Source organism: Pygocentrus nattereri, chromosome 6 (assembly GCF_015220715.1).
Source record: "Pygocentrus nattereri isolate fPygNat1 chromosome 6, fPygNat1.pri, whole genome shotgun sequence".
NCBI classification, from domain to species: domain Eukaryota; kingdom Metazoa; phylum Chordata; class Actinopteri; order Characiformes; family Serrasalmidae; genus Pygocentrus; species Pygocentrus nattereri.
Window position 1 is genome coordinate 19600698 of NC_051216.1, and position 19216 is coordinate 19619913.

The 19216-nt window shown below is 38.7% G+C and overlaps 2 protein-coding genes across 5 annotated transcripts; one reads left to right on the top strand and one right to left on the bottom strand.

Moving 5' to 3' along the window:
• Positions 1-7374: 7374 nt before the first annotated feature.
• On the top strand, positions 7375-13236 carry steap3 (STEAP family member 3, metalloreductase). Of its 4 annotated transcripts, none has more exons than XM_017692162.2 (5): positions 7375-7518; positions 8903-9396; positions 9720-10247; positions 10423-10587; positions 12584-13236. In XM_017692162.2, exons 1-5 carry the CDS (start codon positions 7479-7481, stop codon positions 12863-12865), a joined length of 1509 nt encoding a protein of 502 aa, XP_017547651.2. In that variant the 5' UTR covers positions 7375-7478; the 3' UTR covers positions 12866-13236. The 4 variants fall into 4 exon arrangements, with proteins under 4 accessions (XP_017547651.2, XP_017547650.2, XP_017547652.2 ...); XM_017692161.2 differs by having other exon boundaries at positions 7376-7518; positions 8900-9396; XM_017692163.2 differs by lacking the exon at positions 7375-7518 and adding an exon at positions 7532-7626 and having other exon boundaries at positions 8900-9396.
• Positions 13237-15726: 2490 nt separating this feature from the next.
• On the bottom strand, positions 15727-18547 carry c6h2orf76 (chromosome 6 C2orf76 homolog). Its single transcript, XM_017692228.2, has 6 exons — positions 18471-18547; positions 18136-18278; positions 17960-18010; positions 17560-17597; positions 17228-17309; positions 15727-16216 (listed from the first exon to the last, which is right to left on the bottom strand). The coding sequence occupies exons 2-6, from the start codon at positions 18263-18265 to the stop codon at positions 16140-16142; spliced, it is 378 nt and encodes a 125-aa protein (XP_017547717.1). The 5' UTR covers positions 18266-18278; positions 18471-18547; the 3' UTR covers positions 15727-16139.
• Between the last annotated feature and the right edge of the window lie 669 nt (positions 18548-19216).

Sequence of the window (19216 nt, forward strand, 5' to 3'; positions counted from 1 at the left end):
GATATCCTTAAAAAATACTAGTTTTGAAAACTAAAAAATACTAGAGACCATGCATGTCACACTGCTTTTCTAAGAGAAGTATGTGATCATAAAAAACACAGAGACAGGTATCACATCCCTGAACTATGTGTAGCTGCATTAAGAACTGTAGCCTCTTTACAACTTTATTGAATTTGAAGGTATTCAACTTTTCTAGCATTATATTCAGCATATTTATTCAATTCAGCATTAAAATACATACTTTCATAGACAAGATGTGGAAACAGAGATGTATTGTTATTTTTTATAATTATTTATTCTGATTACTTATGCAACATTTCCTTCAAAGAAATGTGCCACAAAGCATTCTTTGAATGATGCCACAGAAGAACCACTTTTGGTTCCTTAAATAGCCATCTTTGATAAAGATACAATGTAAAGGTTATTGATACCAATCGATGAGTTTTTTTCCAGAAATGTTTCATTAGGTGGAGGTTCTTTCAAATTTAAAAGGGGTTCTTTACATTCAAACATTCAAAAATTTTCCAATGAAAGGTTTTTGGGGAACCAAAATACAACTATTTTGGCATCTTTATTCTTAAGAGTGCAATTGAAATTTGTTCAGTCTAGTGTTCATTTTTTGAAACAGATGAAGCTGAGTTTTTCTTCACAGTCTCATGGTGTCCAGATTTCCTTGTTCTTCTCCAGAGCTCCACAGTGAAGGTGTGAGGGAGGACACTGGGGCTGATGTCCTGTGGCCCAGGCCTGGTAGTTCAGATCATCGTTGCTTCCTTTTATACACAGACCATATGAATGTGTAGGCGTGTTTAAGTCCAGAGATGAGCCAATGGCAATCATAATGAAATCTCTTATTAACAGACTACTAAAATAACTGGAAAGGAGCAGTTCACTAATCAAAAGCTTGGGTCCAATGGGCTTTTATTTTTAATGGTTTGTTCCAGAACAAACATAGTATTCTATGCAAATTCCCAGAAGCAAATTTTCAAACAAATTCATGACTATTTGTGTCAAGTTTTGTTTATTTTTTATTTGTATTGCTGTACAAAAGTAAACAAGAGCTAAACCTTAATCGAGTTTTTAGGTAATGTACCCTAACCTGTCATAATGATTCTAACATGAGAGTCCTTTCTATTCTGATGGCTTCCCAATCTTGATTTTTAATCAGAATTGCTTGACCTGTAGTCAAAAGAGTAGTCCTGAACATATCTAACATGTTTGTGCCTGTTAAAATTGGACATTTGTCCTCTACAACATCATGACAGTTTCTTTATAGTAGTCTTTAAAATTGGTCTTTCAAGATGGCACAAATGGCGTAGTACAACTTTATGACTTAAGCAGCATTTTCAAGGACCCACACCCACATGCTTCACTACAATCAATTTAAAAGTAAAATAAATAAAGCAGAAAAAATTTGTATTACTTTTTTATTATGCCACATCTTCCCTAATGCATGTCATTACACTTTAAGAATAAAGTAGATTACATTGATTAGGATTAAGTTTACTGCAGGTAATGTAATCACTGAAACACAACAAAACATAAATTCAAGTGAAACAAGATTTTGCACGATTCCATCACTGACTGATGAACAATGAATTATTATAATGTGCGTCACTCAGTGGTGGAAAAAATAAGCAGTCACAAATGTTTTTGAAAGACACAGGCTTTATTGGGCTTGAAGAGTTAAAACAAACTTGAGTTGAAACAAATGATGTTTTCACTGGCCGTCTGCACCTATTTGACTACACTCTGTGTTTTCTTACCCATCAGTGCATCGCATGTAATATATTTCTGAAGACTGAAGCAGTATTCAAGTATTGCTTTAGTATCAGAGTTAACATGCATACAGCATTTCAGCATTTCTGTCAATTTCATATGTATGTGCAATGAAAAATGTTTACTGTAAATATATATATTTGATTTTATATTTGCTATTATACCTCCCTTTACTGAAAGTATCCATTTACACTATTTAATGACTTTTCATTTCTGTCAAACATCTGGTGTTTCAAAATCCATATAATTTTTACCTTCTCTTGGTTTTACAATCCAATATAAAATACAGTCTAATCAGAATAATCAAAGTACACTATTTGTTGTCTTCAGATGGCTGAAAAAAGGCTGAAAAAACACAATTTTTTTTATTACTAGGTATTTTTTTATTAATAGGTATTATGCTGTTGTTGAAAAGATTTCCATTTGTGGATTTCATTCATCTATATTGTTTTTGGACAAGCTGATTTCTACCTAAAGCAACTTAATTTTGGCAAAAAAGTGGGGGGGGGTTAATAAATAATTCTGTGTCTTAAAGAGGCTGTTGTGAGTCATGGCATTTAGAAGTTTGGTTTAAAAGCAGGGTTGTAGTAAGTGTGAGAAGGTACTGTTGTTTATGGGTCCAGTTTGTGTCTGGTAGAGGAGTACTGTGTACACACACGATCACTTGTTGACTCTATGAAAGTTGGTGAAGAGGAGAGTCCACTGCCTGCAGAGAAAGAAAGAGTGTAGATACAAGGAAGTGTACTAGACGGAGTGTATAGGCAAGCATCATCAGTTCACCATATATGTGTGTCTACAATGTGTCGACAATGTTTTTTTTTTTTACATTTATCTCCATAATGAAAATGATATATTGCACACTTACGTCTCTTACTGTCTGACCTCACCTGATCTACACTACTGTTCAAAAGTTTGGGATTGGTGTCTCAAGAACATGATGCCACGTTCTACACAGATTCAAATACAGATGCAAAATTAAGTCATCTAAATCTATCAGTCTGGAAAGGGTTATGAAACCATTGCTAAGGATTTGGGACTCCAGTGAACCACAGTGAGAGCCATTATCCACAACTGGAGAGTCCTCACATGCTTCAGTCAAGGTCAATGTACATGATTCCACAATAAGAAAGACCCTGGGTAAAAATGGTATCCATAGGAGAGCTGTAAGGTGCCAAATGACCAAAAAGAACAAAAAGACCTGGTGGAACTTTCTGAAAGACAGGTCCAGTTACATGTGCCTTAAAGCAAAAACCGCATTCCACTATATGAACATTATAGCAACAGTCAAACATGGTGGCGGTTGTCTGATGGTCTGGGGCTACTTTAGTTCTTCAGGACCTTGATGACTTATTATAGTTGATGGAACCATTAATTCTGCTCTCTGTTAGGAAGTCTTATAGGAGAACGTCCACCTGTCAGTTTGTGACCTAAAGCTAAAGCTCAGTTGGGTTTGGCAGCAGGGGAATGATCTGAAGCACGCCAGTTATTAGGTTTGGGGGGTGATTACTTTTTCACATGGGTGAAATAGGTTTTGAATAAATATTTTTAATAAATGGAATGAGCATTTAAAGGCTGCATTTTGTGATTACTCATGTCGTCTTTATCTTATATGAAAATTAGATAGTTAGACTAGTTAGATTGTGTCTACGTTTGTTATATTTTTCTGTTTACTATTTATTGTTTTGTCAATTTATGTGCGATACATTACTTGTACTTATGAGTCAAAGTATACTTAAATTTGCATTGTAAAATCAGAAACACATAAAGTGCTTCTGATTCTAAAAGAAAGACCTGTGCGAGGAGGCTGGTTGTCTTGCAGCAGACAGTTTCACACTTCTCTAAGTGTTGTCTGGAAACAGTTTCTGACTGTGACTCCAAGGTGCTGTGCTGACCCAACAGGGCTGCTGTAGCTATGTGTGAACTGTATGTCCTAGTCGTTCTGCTTCTGTGTATGTCTGGTTAAATGAAGAACTCATTTACTCAGAATTTTACTCAAAAACATTCAGAATTTTGAACTCACCTCTCATAAGGTTGTACATGTTTAGGTAGTTGGTTCCTGAATCTAATATAGCATACCAGCTACGAGAGATAGAGTGACCCTGTGGAGCATTTTAAACAGAGAGAGAATTGCATTATTACATCAAAATCAGAGTAATAATAGTAAAAAAAAATAATAGTAAAGAAAAATAATTTAAATTACATGCAGACATGGATAATACAGAATGGTTCCCCTGGGAGGTAAAAAATAGTTTTACTACTGTTAGCTAGACACACCTTGATCTCACAGCTGTCTGCATTTGAGCTGCTGAAGTTAAAGGTGATGTCATCCACAAACCTCATTACAGGGGTGGTGTGTGTGGCAACGATGTCATCACCATTTACAGCCACCAGCTACCTCAGAGAGATGGAACATCATTTTATCAGTCAAGTGCCTAAAATTTGCTTTGACTGATACACATCTGACCATAATGGTTTCATTGTGTTGGGCCTTTGAATAACAACCGCTAATAAAAGTTCCAGTTCTATTCTGATCAGCACCCTCTTTATATATACTCACAGAGTACAGACACTTCTGGCTCTTAGGAGGACAGGACTCTGTGGTCCACTCTTTTATCTGGTTGACCAAGAGAGAGGAGGCGTCAAAGCAGGGAATGTGGATGCTCCTGTGGATAGAGAGCACATTACATACAAAGTTAGAGATGACATCAGAAAATTTGCAGCGAGGATAATTACCACTCTCTAATGTCTTCTGGGTTTTTCAAACACAAGAGGGTGCTCACAAGTGAGTCCAAAATGAGTGGGTTAAGATGGAGCATTTAAGCAAAATCATAGTTAATAAACATTTTAATGTAACAGAATACATTAATTTCCTGAACACAGAACAGAATAAAACATTTCCGCAATGCAGTTATATTTTTAAGCGCTTTAGAAACTATTTTAACTTTTCAATTTTAGCTATTTAGCTCCATTCTCTCAAATTTATTGAAGACTCGCTCACGGGCGCCTCTGGCATTTTGCAGTCCTGTTTTTGATATACAACCCCAATTCCAATGAAGTTGGGACATTGTGCAAAATATAAATAAAAACAGAATACGATGATTTGCAAATCCTTTTCAACCTATATTCAACCTATAACGTGTTGCAGGTATCAAATTCAAAATGAGTGAATATTTGCAAAAAACAATAAAGTTTATCCGTTTGAACATTAAATATCTTGTCTTTGTAGTGTATTCAACTAAATATAGGTTGAAAAGGATTTGCAAATCATCATATTCTGTTTTTATTTATGTTTTGCACAATGTCCCAACTTCACTGGAATTGGGGTTGTAGTTGCAGAAATAGAAAGAGGCCATTCTCCTCATAAACCAGCTGTCAACATCTTTTCACATTGTGATTTACAAAAAGGGGTAAACAAACAAGACCCAATTCATTAAGTTTGCTCATTCCTGCTCTTATTTAGCTTATGAAGCATGAATAGCTAAAGATGTAACTTATTTACAGTAAAAATAGCTATCTGGTCTACAAGACTAGACCTGGGAAACAACTGGGCTATGCTATTTTTACTTCTGTGCCCCTATGCAAATACAACAGGGGTGGTGTTCTTGTCCACTGTAAACACAAAGGTCTGTAGACACCTGCTCATCCAATAATTTTATTGAAATCAATAGTATTTATGGGGAGTTTGCTGCAGTAACCATCTCTACTTTTCTAATAAGTCTTTGCACATGCTTTACTATTGGAACATTGCTGTGAGGATTTGATTGCATTCAGCCACAAGAGCATTACTGAAGTTAGCTCCTGATGTTGGATCATAAGTTCCACATCACAAACACGACTCCAACTCATCCCAAAAGTATTAAATGGTGCTTCATCACTCCAGAACAAGCAAACTCACTTCTTTACAACACACTGCTTGGAGCTTTATACCCCTCTAGCCGACGCTTAGCATTGGGCATAATGACCTTAGGTTCATATGTGTCTATTCTATTGGCAGCGCTTTTCCCTGAAGATTATACAAGCTGTCAAGAACAGGTGCACCTTGAAGGGGAATTAACACCTATATTTTTGCATAATTTTATGTATGCATAACTGAATTGTTGAGATGTAAACAAAGTCGTTCAGAGTTGTTAGATGTGAAGTGGTTCATTGTAGAGGAAGAATCTGATTTCTTTACTACAGTGGGCCATGTCTACAACTCAAAATATTCAGATTCAGATTCAGATTCCTTTATTGATCCCAGGGGGAAATTGCAGTTGTTATAGTTGCAGCCATTTATGTAAAAATAAACACTTTACTAATAATTTAAGACAATATAGAGAAATTTACAGTATGTACACAAGATTTAAGTACTTATGAATATAGTAAGGTGGCGGTGATTGTGATAGTAATATGAAACATCAGGTATAAAGCAGTTACAATTATTTAAATTATTTAAATTAAGTTTGTGTCCCTCTGAATTATTGCACACACAATTGTTATAATTGCACATATGAACACCATTTTATGAGCTATCCAAACCAGCCACTGATCCCAAGTGTCTTCTTGGTTTTTATATGTAATGCTGTCAGTGGTAAAACAGTGATATTTTACATTACAACACTATCCATGTGACTTATCTTCAAAAAAATCTCAAAACTATTGCAAAGCAATATCTTAGCATGAATTCAATTCATGTAGGAACTTTGTCTGATTTCTGAGGCTTGGAACTCCTCTGACGCCTGGTTCCTATAACATAAGAGCCATCGCGCCCCATTATGTTCCTCAGAATGGTATTTCACACCAAACCACTCTGGATGGCTGTTTACACCTTAACCACTTAGATAATTAATTATGTAGAAATTCAGAATACTCGGTGGGATTCCCCTTTAAAGTAACCGTATTCACTCATTAGAAGGGGGTGTATTGGATACTCTTGGACAGCGTGTTTCTAGATTAAACAGGCATTCTGGTTGCAGGAAGCAGTCTTAACCCGATCCTTAATGTAAAGGACATAAAAGACAGCAGGTCAGTCTACCAACCACATAACAGAGCACTGGGCGTGGAGCGGTCCGACGGCCAGAGCGGACAGCACACCGACACCGAGAACCAATAGAGCCACAGCGGACACACACACTGACTTGCAGTTAACCCAGCGTGCTGACTCGGGGCTGGGCGAAACCGCCTCGCTGCTCAGCAAGTCTCTCGATTCGCGCATCCCCTGTTATCGTGTAGCTGCAGATGTTCATGACCTCCTCCCCTCAGCCGATTAGCTGATGCCGCGAGCGTTACAGAACCAAGACTCCGGGGATCCGTTTGCTACCACGACATGACGGAATCCTCTTTAAGAAGCAAAACGAAGCTGTATGAAGTTATAATAGAATACAATGCAGCATTTAACCCGCATAAATGAGTCCCTGCTCGTTTTGTCGTCCCTTATGGCCGATAGAGCTGCAACGCGCCCCCATACGGTTGTTTACGGTATTGGCCGTTTACTGTCCGTTCCTCTGAAAACGCTACAGCAAAGTCGAGTTGAGCTTAAACTTCACCACTAGATGTTAAAGGATTATACTCAGAATAGGGGTTTGTCCTTAATGTAATTTAATAAATACAGAGTAATCTGATAGACGTGTGTTGTGTAGACGGTCCGCTTTTCTGCACGGTCGGTATCTCGAGCGCACACAGCGCGAAGGGGCGGAGAGTAGGCTGCTCGCAGAAACAGACACATGCAGTACACGGAGCGGACCAGCGGCAGCAGCGCGGAAAGTGAGTGAGATGTTATTAAAATGACTTAGACTGTTAATATCCATATTAGAGGCCGTCACTATGGAGGACTGCACTTCAGACTCTCGTTCTCCCTCTTGTTTATTACTGGTGCGTATGGAACTAGCTCTGAGTCGTCTATGCTTCCCACTCCCCCATTAGAGGAGAAATGAAACTTACTGTCCGTCTGGATTTCATTGGACGGCTGTATCCAAAATTTCCTGTCTCGTATTAAAATGACATAGTCGAAGTGATCCATGGTAAGACTGCTGCCAGATGTAAGATGTTTTCCTCTGTGGCACTGACAAAAATACAGATTCCCGTGAGACGTGTCACAGGATCAAAGTGCAGTTTTACGTCCTGGCTTCATTTATTGTGTTATAGTGTATTGTGCTAGAGGAGGCACTGTGAGTGCGACTATATATTATGGTGTCAGTATATATTTAGCTTAAGGGCCTGTGTTATGGAAAACTGAATTGTCCTCACTTTTTCAAAATGTACCATTCATCATCTAGTCTATACAGTCCATATATAAAAACTAAGCTAAAAAAACTTTCAGAACTCACTGTTTTTGTGATGTCACAAAAGCCATCACATTTGCATACCTCCACATACATGGCTGTTGTATTTAAATTTTTGACATTTTTCAGTTTTTGGCGTAATTTGAAAATACTTGTTACCCGTTTCACACACACACACACACACACACACACACACATTTTCTGAGCCGCTTCTCATTCAGGTTGGGGGAGGCGGGGGAGTTGGAGCCCATCATAGCGGGCACTTGGCGGAAGGCATGATACACCCTGGACAGGTCACCAGTCCATCACAGGGCTTCTACCCTTTACATTGTATGTAAATTTTGGACTAAAATTTGGACTAAAGGGACTAAAACAAAAGTGTGGTTCCATTGATTACATTAAAAATAGAGTAGGTATTTTTTCCTTCTCCTGTAAAGGAGATGAGAAAACGTTGTATCTCCAAAATGGTAACATTTTAACACAAGGCTTTCTTCCGAACAACAGCGATAATCATGTACAGTGGTTTAGCACCACCCATTCATGCTGAATTTATAAAGAGTGTTTCAACCCAAGGCAGCCAATACATGGTAGCCATTAAGAACTGAGCTCATTTACATATATCAGTCTTAAAGACATAGTAACAAAAATAGTTTGTTTATCCTATTGGATAAATATAAGATGGTAAATGATTATTTTAAAATGAATTATGACTGTTTGTACTCCATAAAACAAGTGTCATAAGTGGACAGAGAAAAATGAAGAAAAAGAAAAATGTAGAATATGGGTGCTTCAGAGCATTCAGGCAGAAATATTAAAGTTGCTGATTAAAGTCATCCCCCCTCACATGTCTCTCTCCTCCATAGCAGTGGTAGCTATGTCAGATGAAATGAGTGTCGCCCTGCTCCCAAATGCGGACGCCCCTGATGCCCCTCCACTCATGGCTCCTGGCCGACCCACAGTGGCCATACTGGGGTCTGGTGACTTTTCACGTTCTCTGGCTGTGCGGTTGGTGGCGTGTGGTGTCAGCGTGGTGGTGGGGAGTCGCTGTGTGAAGCGCATTGCTCCTGGGCTTTTTCCTGATGCTGTGGAACTGAAGGACCAAGAAGGAGCAGTAGCAAGAGCTGATCGGCTGGTCTTTCTGGCTCTGTTCCCTGAGCACTACCCCTCTCTGCTGGGCCTGAGGGCTTCACTAGCTGGGAAAGTCCTTGTAGATGTGAGCAATGCCGTGAAGCTGGGCAGAAGCAGGCTATCTAATGCGGAGCAGCTGGCTGAGATGTTCCCAGAGAGTGTGGTGGTTAAAGGGTTTAATGTGATCTCCGCCTGGACACTGCAGACCGGTGCACAAGACGGCAACAGACAGGTCTGTGATTCCCTAGATTGGCTAGGTTTGGCTGGTTTATCATGGACAGTTGATGTCATTGCTTTTTAAAAAATAAAACAGGTTGATGTACTATGTAAACACTTAAGTTTCAAGGCGTACCATTAAGATCTAAATCTTTGCATTCTATATGTAGAAAGTACGATGCAAAAAACAACTAATTTAGAATTTACTGTAAACAAAAAAAAAAAACATGGTATATATTATGTCATTAACTCCAAAAAGTCAGCTTTTCCATTCTCGGCTTAGTATAGCCAAAATATAATCAGTTCAGTGACTGTTCTGTGACCTTTAACCTGCTTTAGGTGCTGCTGTGCAGTGACAGTGTGGAGGGAAAGAACGAAGTGGCCCAACTCGCCCGCCGTATGGGCTTCCACCCAGTGGATCTAGGGGGCCTGCGTTTTGCCCAAGACCTTGAAAGTGTGCCCCTGGGTCTCTTCCCATTGTGGCGTGGACCTGTTCTCACTACCTTCCTTCTCTTCCTCTTCTTCTACGGCTATGGGTTTATTCGAGGCATCTTGCTCCCATACCTGGCCAACGGACGCAATGCCTTCTACCGCCTTGCCTTTGACCTAGTGAATGAGAGCCTGCCAGCTGTGGCTCTGGTCACCCTAGCACTGGTGTATTTGCCAGGTCTGTTTGCAGCTTGGCTTCAGCTGTGGAGGGGCACCAAGTACCAGCGCTTCCCCTGCTGGCTGGAGGGCTGGCTCCTGCGGAGAAAACAGCTGGGCCTGCTGAGTTTCCTCTGTGCTGCTCTGCACGGAGTGTACAGCCTCTGCCTCCCGCTGCGCACTGCTGCACAGTACAGACTCATCAATGCTGCATATACACAGGTACTGCTTCTTAGCAATTCTGTCTAAAATAATTCTATCTTAAAGGACTTGATTACACATTTGTAACAAGGTGTATCGTCTTTCTTTTGCATGCAGAAACTATACAATATTTAAATTTACTTGATGGCTCTAGTCATGTGGTCTGAGTTTTTATGCTTTTGTGTTAATGTCCCAGGTGAAGGCAGGTGTAGAGGAACCGTGGGATGAATTAGGTGTGTGGCGCTCTGACCTCTACCTGTCATTTGGAGTGCTGGGTCTGAGTGTCCTCTCCCTGTTAGCTGTCACTTCTCTCCCTGCAGTGGGGAACATCCTTACCTGGAGAGAATTCACCTTTGTTCAGGTGAGCAGCACAGAGTTATTTAAGGCAGTTGTCCTCAGCCCTGGTCCTGGAGCATACCTGACATGCACGATTACAGCCATGTTCCAAAAAAGTTGTGATACTGTACAAAATGTAAATAAAAAAGAATGCAATGTTGTGCAAATCCCTATATTTTATTGAAAATAGAACAAAGACGACACTTGTTGAACCTGATAAATGTTAGTGTTTTTTTAATGTACGCCTATTTTGGATGTGATGCCAGCAACGCAAAAAAGTTTCAAAAAGGTTGAGACAGGAGCATATTTACTGTGTTCCATCACCCTCTGTCACCACACTCTGTAAGTGTTTGGGAACTGAGAAGACCAATTGCTCAAATGTTTTTAATGGGTGACAGTTTAGTACCTGGACTGTTTTACTACAGAGCCATGCTGTTGTAATATGTTCAGAAATTGGTTTGGCATTGTCTTGCTGAAATAAGCAAGACCTTCCTTGATAAAGATGACTTCTGAATGGCAGATGTCGAGTCACCCATGCCATGGTTTCTTATTTGCATGGTAGATTTTTACATTTGTGGTTGCAGTGACAAACTGTGTTCACACACAGCAGTTTTCAGAAATGTTCCTGAGCCCATGCAGTGATTTCTACAACAGAATCATGTCTAATTCTAATTCATTCTGAGAGCCCAAAGATCATGGCCAGCCAATATTGGTTGGATTTGTACATAATTTAATTCTGTTTTTTTTACATTTTGTAAATAGTATCCCAACATTTTTGGAAACAAGATTGTATGTTCTTCGTATTCTGATACATCTATTTCAGTTTTAATTGCTGATTGCTAGCAGTAGTGGGATGAACTGGTTGGTTGAAATTCTTCTAAAGATATAAGATTTTTCAAAACCTTTATACCACTATGCCACAAGTTAATCCAGCATACGTACACTAAAATAAAATTATGCAGATACTTCCAGCCTTAATATTTTCATCAAGCATCAGGATGTGAAAAAAAATGTATTTCTGTAACTGCTGGTTTCCTTTGATTTTCAAGCACAACCATCTCTAGAGTTTACTCAGTATGGTGCAATAAAGAAAAAACATGTGGTAAGCATCTGCAGACGGAAACGTATTGTTGATAAGAGGGGTCACTGAAGAATGGATTGAAAAATTATATCTTACATCTTATATTGGCTACTTCCAGCATGATAATGTCACAAAGCAAAAGTAATCTCCAACTGGTTTATTGTTCTTCAGTGGCCTAAGTCACCAGATCTAGATACTGTAGAACTCCATTGGGGTGTGGTAGAACAGGAGATTTGCTGCATGAAAGTGCACCCGAAAAATGTCATGTCAACACTGACCAGAATCTCAAAGGAATGTTTCTCACATCTTGGCCTCCATGGTATGAGAAATTAAGGCTGTTTTGAGAGCAAAATTAGGCCTTTTCCTGTATTAGTATAGTGCTCCTGATAAAGTGCTTGGTGAGTGTATAGCACAGAACACACTAAGGTCACCCTACTTAGCTGAATTGGCTTGTTAAGTTGTTGAGTCTGGAATGTTTGTTAAGTTTCAGTAAATGGGAAAGCACTTGAGAAATGTGTAAAGAACAGCCTTTCTACATCACTGCATGAACTTCATACGTATAACATTTCATGCATCAGATGTGAAACATTCAGCACCATTTTTGCCAGGCCCAGTAAAGTTGCCACATGCATTTTAGTTTGTGTATATAGTATATGGTAGGCTTATCGATATGTTGTATAGCTCTGTTTTTGCACATATTTTATATTTACTTCATCTTTTAAATGTCCTTCTTAAAAAATGTGAAAGGACAACCCAGAATAATACGCTACTGTGAACCTACAGATAGGCTTACTCAAGCATGTAAAACGGTTAAAGTAAAATCATTTTATTTAGCATATATTGCCTGGAAACCACAAGGCAAAATAACTGCATGTGTAATAGAGCCAATCATGCTTGTACTTGAAATCTCACAATACTTCCTCCTGTTTTCTCCCCTCAGTCCGGACTGGGTTATGTTGCTCTGACACTCTCTGTCACGCATACACTGGTGTTTGGCTGGAACTTCGCCTTCTCTGCCCAGGCATATGCCTTCTACATGCCGCCCAGCTACATGCTAGCTGTAGCTCTGCCATGTGCCGTGCTAGTGTGCCGCTGTTTCTTGCTGCTGCCGTGTATCTCTGGCAGGCTGGCACGCATACGACGGGGCTGGGAGAGCAAACGCAAGTGCCCTGTCTCGCAGCACCACCATGTGGTGGCTAACAGTACATGTCCAGAAGTGTAAGAAAGCAGGTCAGGTCAGACTGAGGGAGCTTTCCTGATCCAGTGTTACCCATGTTTGTTACTTGGTATGAATACATCCTTTATATAAGGACAGTATCACTCCTATTTCCAAAGCTTAATGTTAAGATTCATAGGACTTTGTAGCTCAAGTTGTTTATTTATTTTGTCACACAAGGGCTATTGAGCAGTCTTGCTCTTTTAAACACTGGCATACTGGATGGATGAGTTGAAGAGTAGGGCTAAGTATTATGCAGAATTTTTCAACACTGATACTTTGACACCTGACTGGTATTTTTTTTTCCAAGAACTTTATTATGAATAAAAAACATATATTAAACATTACATTTCTCTAAATAGTATTACAAAAAGAAAATTACATGACAGGAAGTAAGTGACACTTTTTAATCCCACAAACAGGGAAGTTTCACCTCTGCATTTAACCCATCCATGAAGCGAAACACCACACACACACTAGGGGGGCAGTGAGCACACTTGCCCAGAGCGGTGGGCAGCCCTATCCACAAAACCCAGGGAGCAATTGGGGGTTAGGTGTCTTGCTCAAGGACACCTCAGTCATGGACTGTTGGCGCTGGAGATCAAACCGGCAAACTTCCGGTCACAGGGCCGGTTCCCTAACCTCCAGCCCACAACATGCATACGCTTTTTGTTTTCCTTTTTAAATCGGTTACTTTAAATCTATTCCAAAAGCTCCAGTTACAGTGTCTTACAGTGACGGTCAGGATTTTGAAGACTGTGTGCTGAGAGCATTCAGAGACACTGCTGCTATTTGTAATTTTTTAACAGACTGCTGATGACAATGAGATGCTTATCAGCCAGTCACTATCACTAGCTTGCTTATTGGCTCACTGACACTGCCAAGATCGACTACTTGAAAATAATATTAAAGGTAATTTGGTTGGTACCATAAGAACATTGAATTTTAAATACCCAGCCCTATGTAGCAGTGGCAGTGAATGCCTTTCTCAAGCACACAGTTGCAGTGCTTAGATGGATGGATGGATGGATGGATGGATGGATGGATGGCAGACGCACAACACCGTCCAGCAATAGCCATAAGGGTGTAGACAATATAACAGGAAGAATACATATAAAAGATGCTATATACAGGCATATATACAAATAGAAAAATACAACAATCTGTAATATCTATAACCTGAGATGAAAGATGCAGTGCAAAATGACTGTATGCGGAGGTATAAGTAACGGCATATAATAAACATACTGAACGAATAAATATGTGTAGATACTGGTACCAAATAAAGTTTCTAGTTTCCAGATCTGCAAGATGTGCAATAAGGTATGCAGAAAGTGCAATATGTGCAGCACGGTGTCCATATGTGCAGATGGATAAAGAAACATAAGATTAAGCATGAGATGTAAGACCTATGATTCATGATTTATCATGAGAAGGAAAAAGTAGACTGCACACCTTCAGTGCTGTTAACATCTGTTGTGCTCTTCACTGAATTTGAACTAGCAAACCACCAGTTCCTGTGATGATGTTCTTAAACACAGCACCTTTGTTGGCCTGCACACATGCAGTAAACATTTCATAGCAAGCAGCCTTTTAGCAGTGTTTCCTAAGAACCTCGGACAGCTCTGTCAGCTCCAGTACTGAACTGCGCCTACATTCTGTAGATTTGTTACAGCCAGTAAAGTTACCTTTACTGCAGAAAGAGCTCATAGTAATGGTTATATTGAAGCTGTGCAGGAACGTTTGTGTACAGTTAAGACCGCAGAAAACATCTTTAGTGAATTTTGACTTAAGCATCTCAATACCTTAAGTGAGCTACATAAAATCGCTTAAAAGAAATGCTTGAGAGGAAAAAGAAATACTCATAAAAGCTTATTGAGTTTTGTCATGTTTTTGATATTTGCAAAAATGTCATGCTGTAAAACATGCAAATATAACAGAAGAGCAGTTAAGATGACTAGTCATTTGGAGGCAGAGACACCTCCATCAACAAGCCTAGCTCAGGTCTCTTTCAATCAAATTACTGCTTAATGAGATGACTTTCTTGGAGATGCTGGACTTTAAGATAGGATCAGTTAAATAATCCATTATCTGAGTCAGGATGCCTATGATTTTTATTCCCAGTTTACTAGCAGCAGAGTTTTCTCAATGCAAAAAAAAACAAAAACTATCTTTGTTACACGATGGATCAATTTTGTAGAACCTGGTTAAACCTAATTCTGGACTAAATGGGATTTTAAGGATAAATACCATTGACACTGTAGTTGAGTCCAAGACTATGCTTAATCCTTGTCCTTTTGGTACACTCCTTAATGAACACAAACAATAATGTAAAACAAATAATAATTAAAATACATATACTTTTTAACAAATGCTCTTTGTATGTTTGTTACTTATTTGGATATGCAAGTGCTTACTCATGATCTTTTAGAAAAATGTGTATGTAAAGCACACAAAGTATGTAAAACAAAGTAAAATAGAACATAATTTTGTACATTATATACTCTGGCATTTTTTAAAACGAGCTTATTACTCTTTACAAATAGCTAATTAAAGATGGCAGGGTGACTGAGCTTCATGAAATTGTCACTATAGAGGACGCACTGCTCGTCCTACTATTCCTGTTATCACAGACCACAAAAGTTTACCAGTCATTGGAGACAATTAATGTATATTAGACAACTGACGATCAGTAGCTGTTTCACATTTTAAAGTGCTCCGATTCAGATCATGGGAAATGTTTTTTTACTATGTTGGGAAGAATACTGTGATTAAAAGTGACATTCTTGCACTTGTCTATTCCATTAATGAGTCTCCAAAGGGCACTTCTGGAGTTCAACTCTGTGCAAAACATACTTGAATCATACTGAAGAGCAAATTTAAAGTTTATTAAATATATAAACACAATCTCAGCAACAGGCATCATTCAGTTAATTAAAATAAAACAGATTGTGTGGAAGCAGTGTAGTAAGAACTTAGAATGGAAATGCTGGTAAACAATACATTTCTGAACTCAAACATTCGCTTCAGTTATACTGTTTTCACAGCATTTTTTTCTCTACTGAATACATCTTAATATTTGGACCATGATCCAGCATGTTAACTGATTTAAAACAAAAAGGTCAAACTAAAACAACATTTCAGGCATGGTTGATTCTTGAAAATTTTCACGATGGGAGGTTTTAGTAAAAACTGGAATTACGGCTCTCCGATGCCTCCCCACTTCTTGTAAATTAAAAGAGCAGGATTCTGTCACGCAGCACAGTATCTTTCCTAGGTCTCACCACACAGTCTGGGGATTGGCCTTGTATTTTTCGTAGTCAGCCATTTTGAAGAAGGCCAACTCCGTCTCATTGGCTAGAAGGAGAGAATATACATTTCAGCTTGGTTTATTCTTACCTGTTTGATACAGCAAATACAGTTACAACCAAAACCTACAGACAGGTGACAAACTAAAGGAAAAACAAATGAGTGGAGAAACATAAGTGTAGTTGTTTCTAGCAGTTAGCATCCTACCATACTCTGGCATGTATTAAAAACACTGAGCAGTATTTGAGAGTTCAGTGGTGTAAAAACCACAGGCACTGAGCTACATATATGGGGGAAAAATGAATCATCCTTTACTATATTCTCCATAATGGGTGGATGCAAGTGTGGCATATACCAAGAGAATGGTACAGGGTTCAATGCTTGGTTTGTGCTGTGTAATTGTAATTAAACACCTATTGAATATTTTGGGCTGACGTGTTAGACAGTGGTCTCCACTATCATCCTCAAAACAACAAGTGAGGGAATATCTTTGGAATTAGTGTTCCATCCCTCCAGTACAGTTCCAGAGACTTGTAGAATTTATGCCAATGTGCACTGAAGCTGTTCTGGCAGCTTATAGTGGGGCAACACCCAACTGAGACAATTGATGTTGTTGCTTCCTTCCTGTTCTTGTCAACCGTCTGTATGGTTTATTGTACTGTTTCCTAGTTTTAGGGCCCACATGCATGTCATGTTCTTTTCTCTGCATCCGAGTTATATTACTGTCTAAATCTTTCTTGATCTGAATCAGGTGTTTCCAACCAAGATGAACATCGCACAGTGCAGGCAGACCAAGAAATACAAAGAGATCTAATCACAGACAAAAAGTGTTGGCTTACATTCAAATTATGAGGCTGTATGTTGCAAATATACACCATGCAGTTTGACAAATCGTGATCGTGCTGGGTGATACATCGGTACCAGTATACCGTGATAAGGCACACTGTAAAATAACATACCTATGATACAATGCACAAAAATAGTGGTGTCTCTGTCTTTAAGTGGTTTATTTTTCATATTTTAATTGTGCACTTCCCACATGATATCCATAATTATTACCTATGCCACATGACCGTAAATCGAGGCCATTGCGCAGAATCAGCTTTTCATCATCCTCTAGACTCATCACCAGTTCATTAGTCTGAAATCAAAAACAATATTTTAATTATTTTGCCCATTTTAATGACTTAAGTGCAGTTAAACACAACAATGTACATCTAGTCAAGCTATTAATTATACAAGGGGAAATTTATTTTTTCTACATTGGCTACTGAAAGAAACAATTTTTTAAAAATTGTGCATTGTAATAAATTATGTTTCTTAAACAGTTGTTAATAGTGTTATGTTTTAATGTAAAATATAACACTGCCAAACACAGGACAAACCCATACCTTTGCTCCATGTGCTTGATGGATGATCTTCATTGTGTCTATTAACATGAAAATCAGAAGGGCCGGTCATTCCTGTAAACTACTATCAAACGGTAAACATAAGGTGAGCAGACGTCCCCATCTTTAATTGTAAATGAAAAACACAGGTCTTAAGAAAGACCTGGCAGATGGGCAGTGTTTCGGCGTGCCTGTTTTTGCCAGCATCTGCTAGTTTGGCCAACTACAAAGAAGTTTACAAAGTACTTAGTACCCAATAAGTCAGCCAACAGTTACCATGATGAAAAATAGATTAAACTGGAACTGTTCCCTTTTTTATTTCACAGATTTAAACATTTATTTTCAGAAATATGGTCACCTTGAATTAACATGCATTACATCACTAAGTACAGATTTTACTTACCATAGTCAAATTTTTTGAAAGGTGGAGGCAAACCAGATCTTGTAGAAACATCTAAATATCGAAAAGAGTATATCAAATTAAATAAGCAGCATAGACATAAGAAACACTTGTTGTATATTACCATAGCATTGAGAACTGTCCAAAATCAGCTATATAGCCACTGAACAATATCTTACCATTCTTAACAAAAGCTATGAAATCCTCCACCTTCTGGTCTAAATTTACACCTCGGAGCACCACAGGTTTAAAGTTGCGATGCTCAAAGGAGCGAACGAGGCGTACAGTAAGAACAGCTTCAGAGGACATGTTTACTGCTGCTCTGAAACAAGGAACAAGTTAGTTAGCGTTAGCTATCAAGCTAACTGCTGTTGGCTAACGTTCACTCTCTATCTCTCTCTGTGGGTTTATTATTTATATTAACTAGTTACTAGCTAGGTTCTACACTAAGCACTTAGTTTATAAGACCATATATGATATGGAATACTGGCGTGGTTACGGGTTGTGTACTAACTTGATTTAAAAATCCGAAATCGTGTAGAAACATGCTTTGCTTTTAGTTCATGTAGTGTCAGGCTGGAGTAGTCGCACTGATGAGAAAACTGATGCTTCAGCCCAAAGCAACAGCGCAGCTGCATAATCGATCCACTCTAAAGCCTTAAACTCATGCAAAGAAAATAAAAAGTTCGCCGAAAAATAGTTGGAATACATACAGATTCGGGTTTACTTCCAATGTATTGCTTTAATTATTAGAGTTCATTCTTCTTTATATAAAAGAAGCCCAAAAATGACTAAAGAGCGCTTTGATAAAACGAATCTTGCTCAACCTACAGCCACACACTTGTCAATGACCACCTCACTGCTCAAGTCTCCGTGAAGATAAACATGGTTTCAAGTCCAAAGTAAATTGATCAATTAATTGCAGGTTAAAAACAGTGCAGTTTTAAAATGGCAGTGGCTATATAGGGGACTATTCTAACACCCTGAATGGATTTCCAAAAATCAGGTTTTAAACCCAAACCTTATCTCAAATATCAGATTTCTCTCATGTATCAGACAGTGTACTGATAACCATTTCATTTAACAACTTCCCGTGAGAAAGGTCTCTGGTGAGAAAGGGGGTTAAACGCTTCAGAAGTCTGGTTCCTATCACCACCACTGTGAATAATTCGGACTAGGTCAGTGTTTCTAGAAAGGAACGTTTCAGATCAAAACGCTCTGGATGACTTTCTTTATTTCTTTAGTATTTAATTATTACTT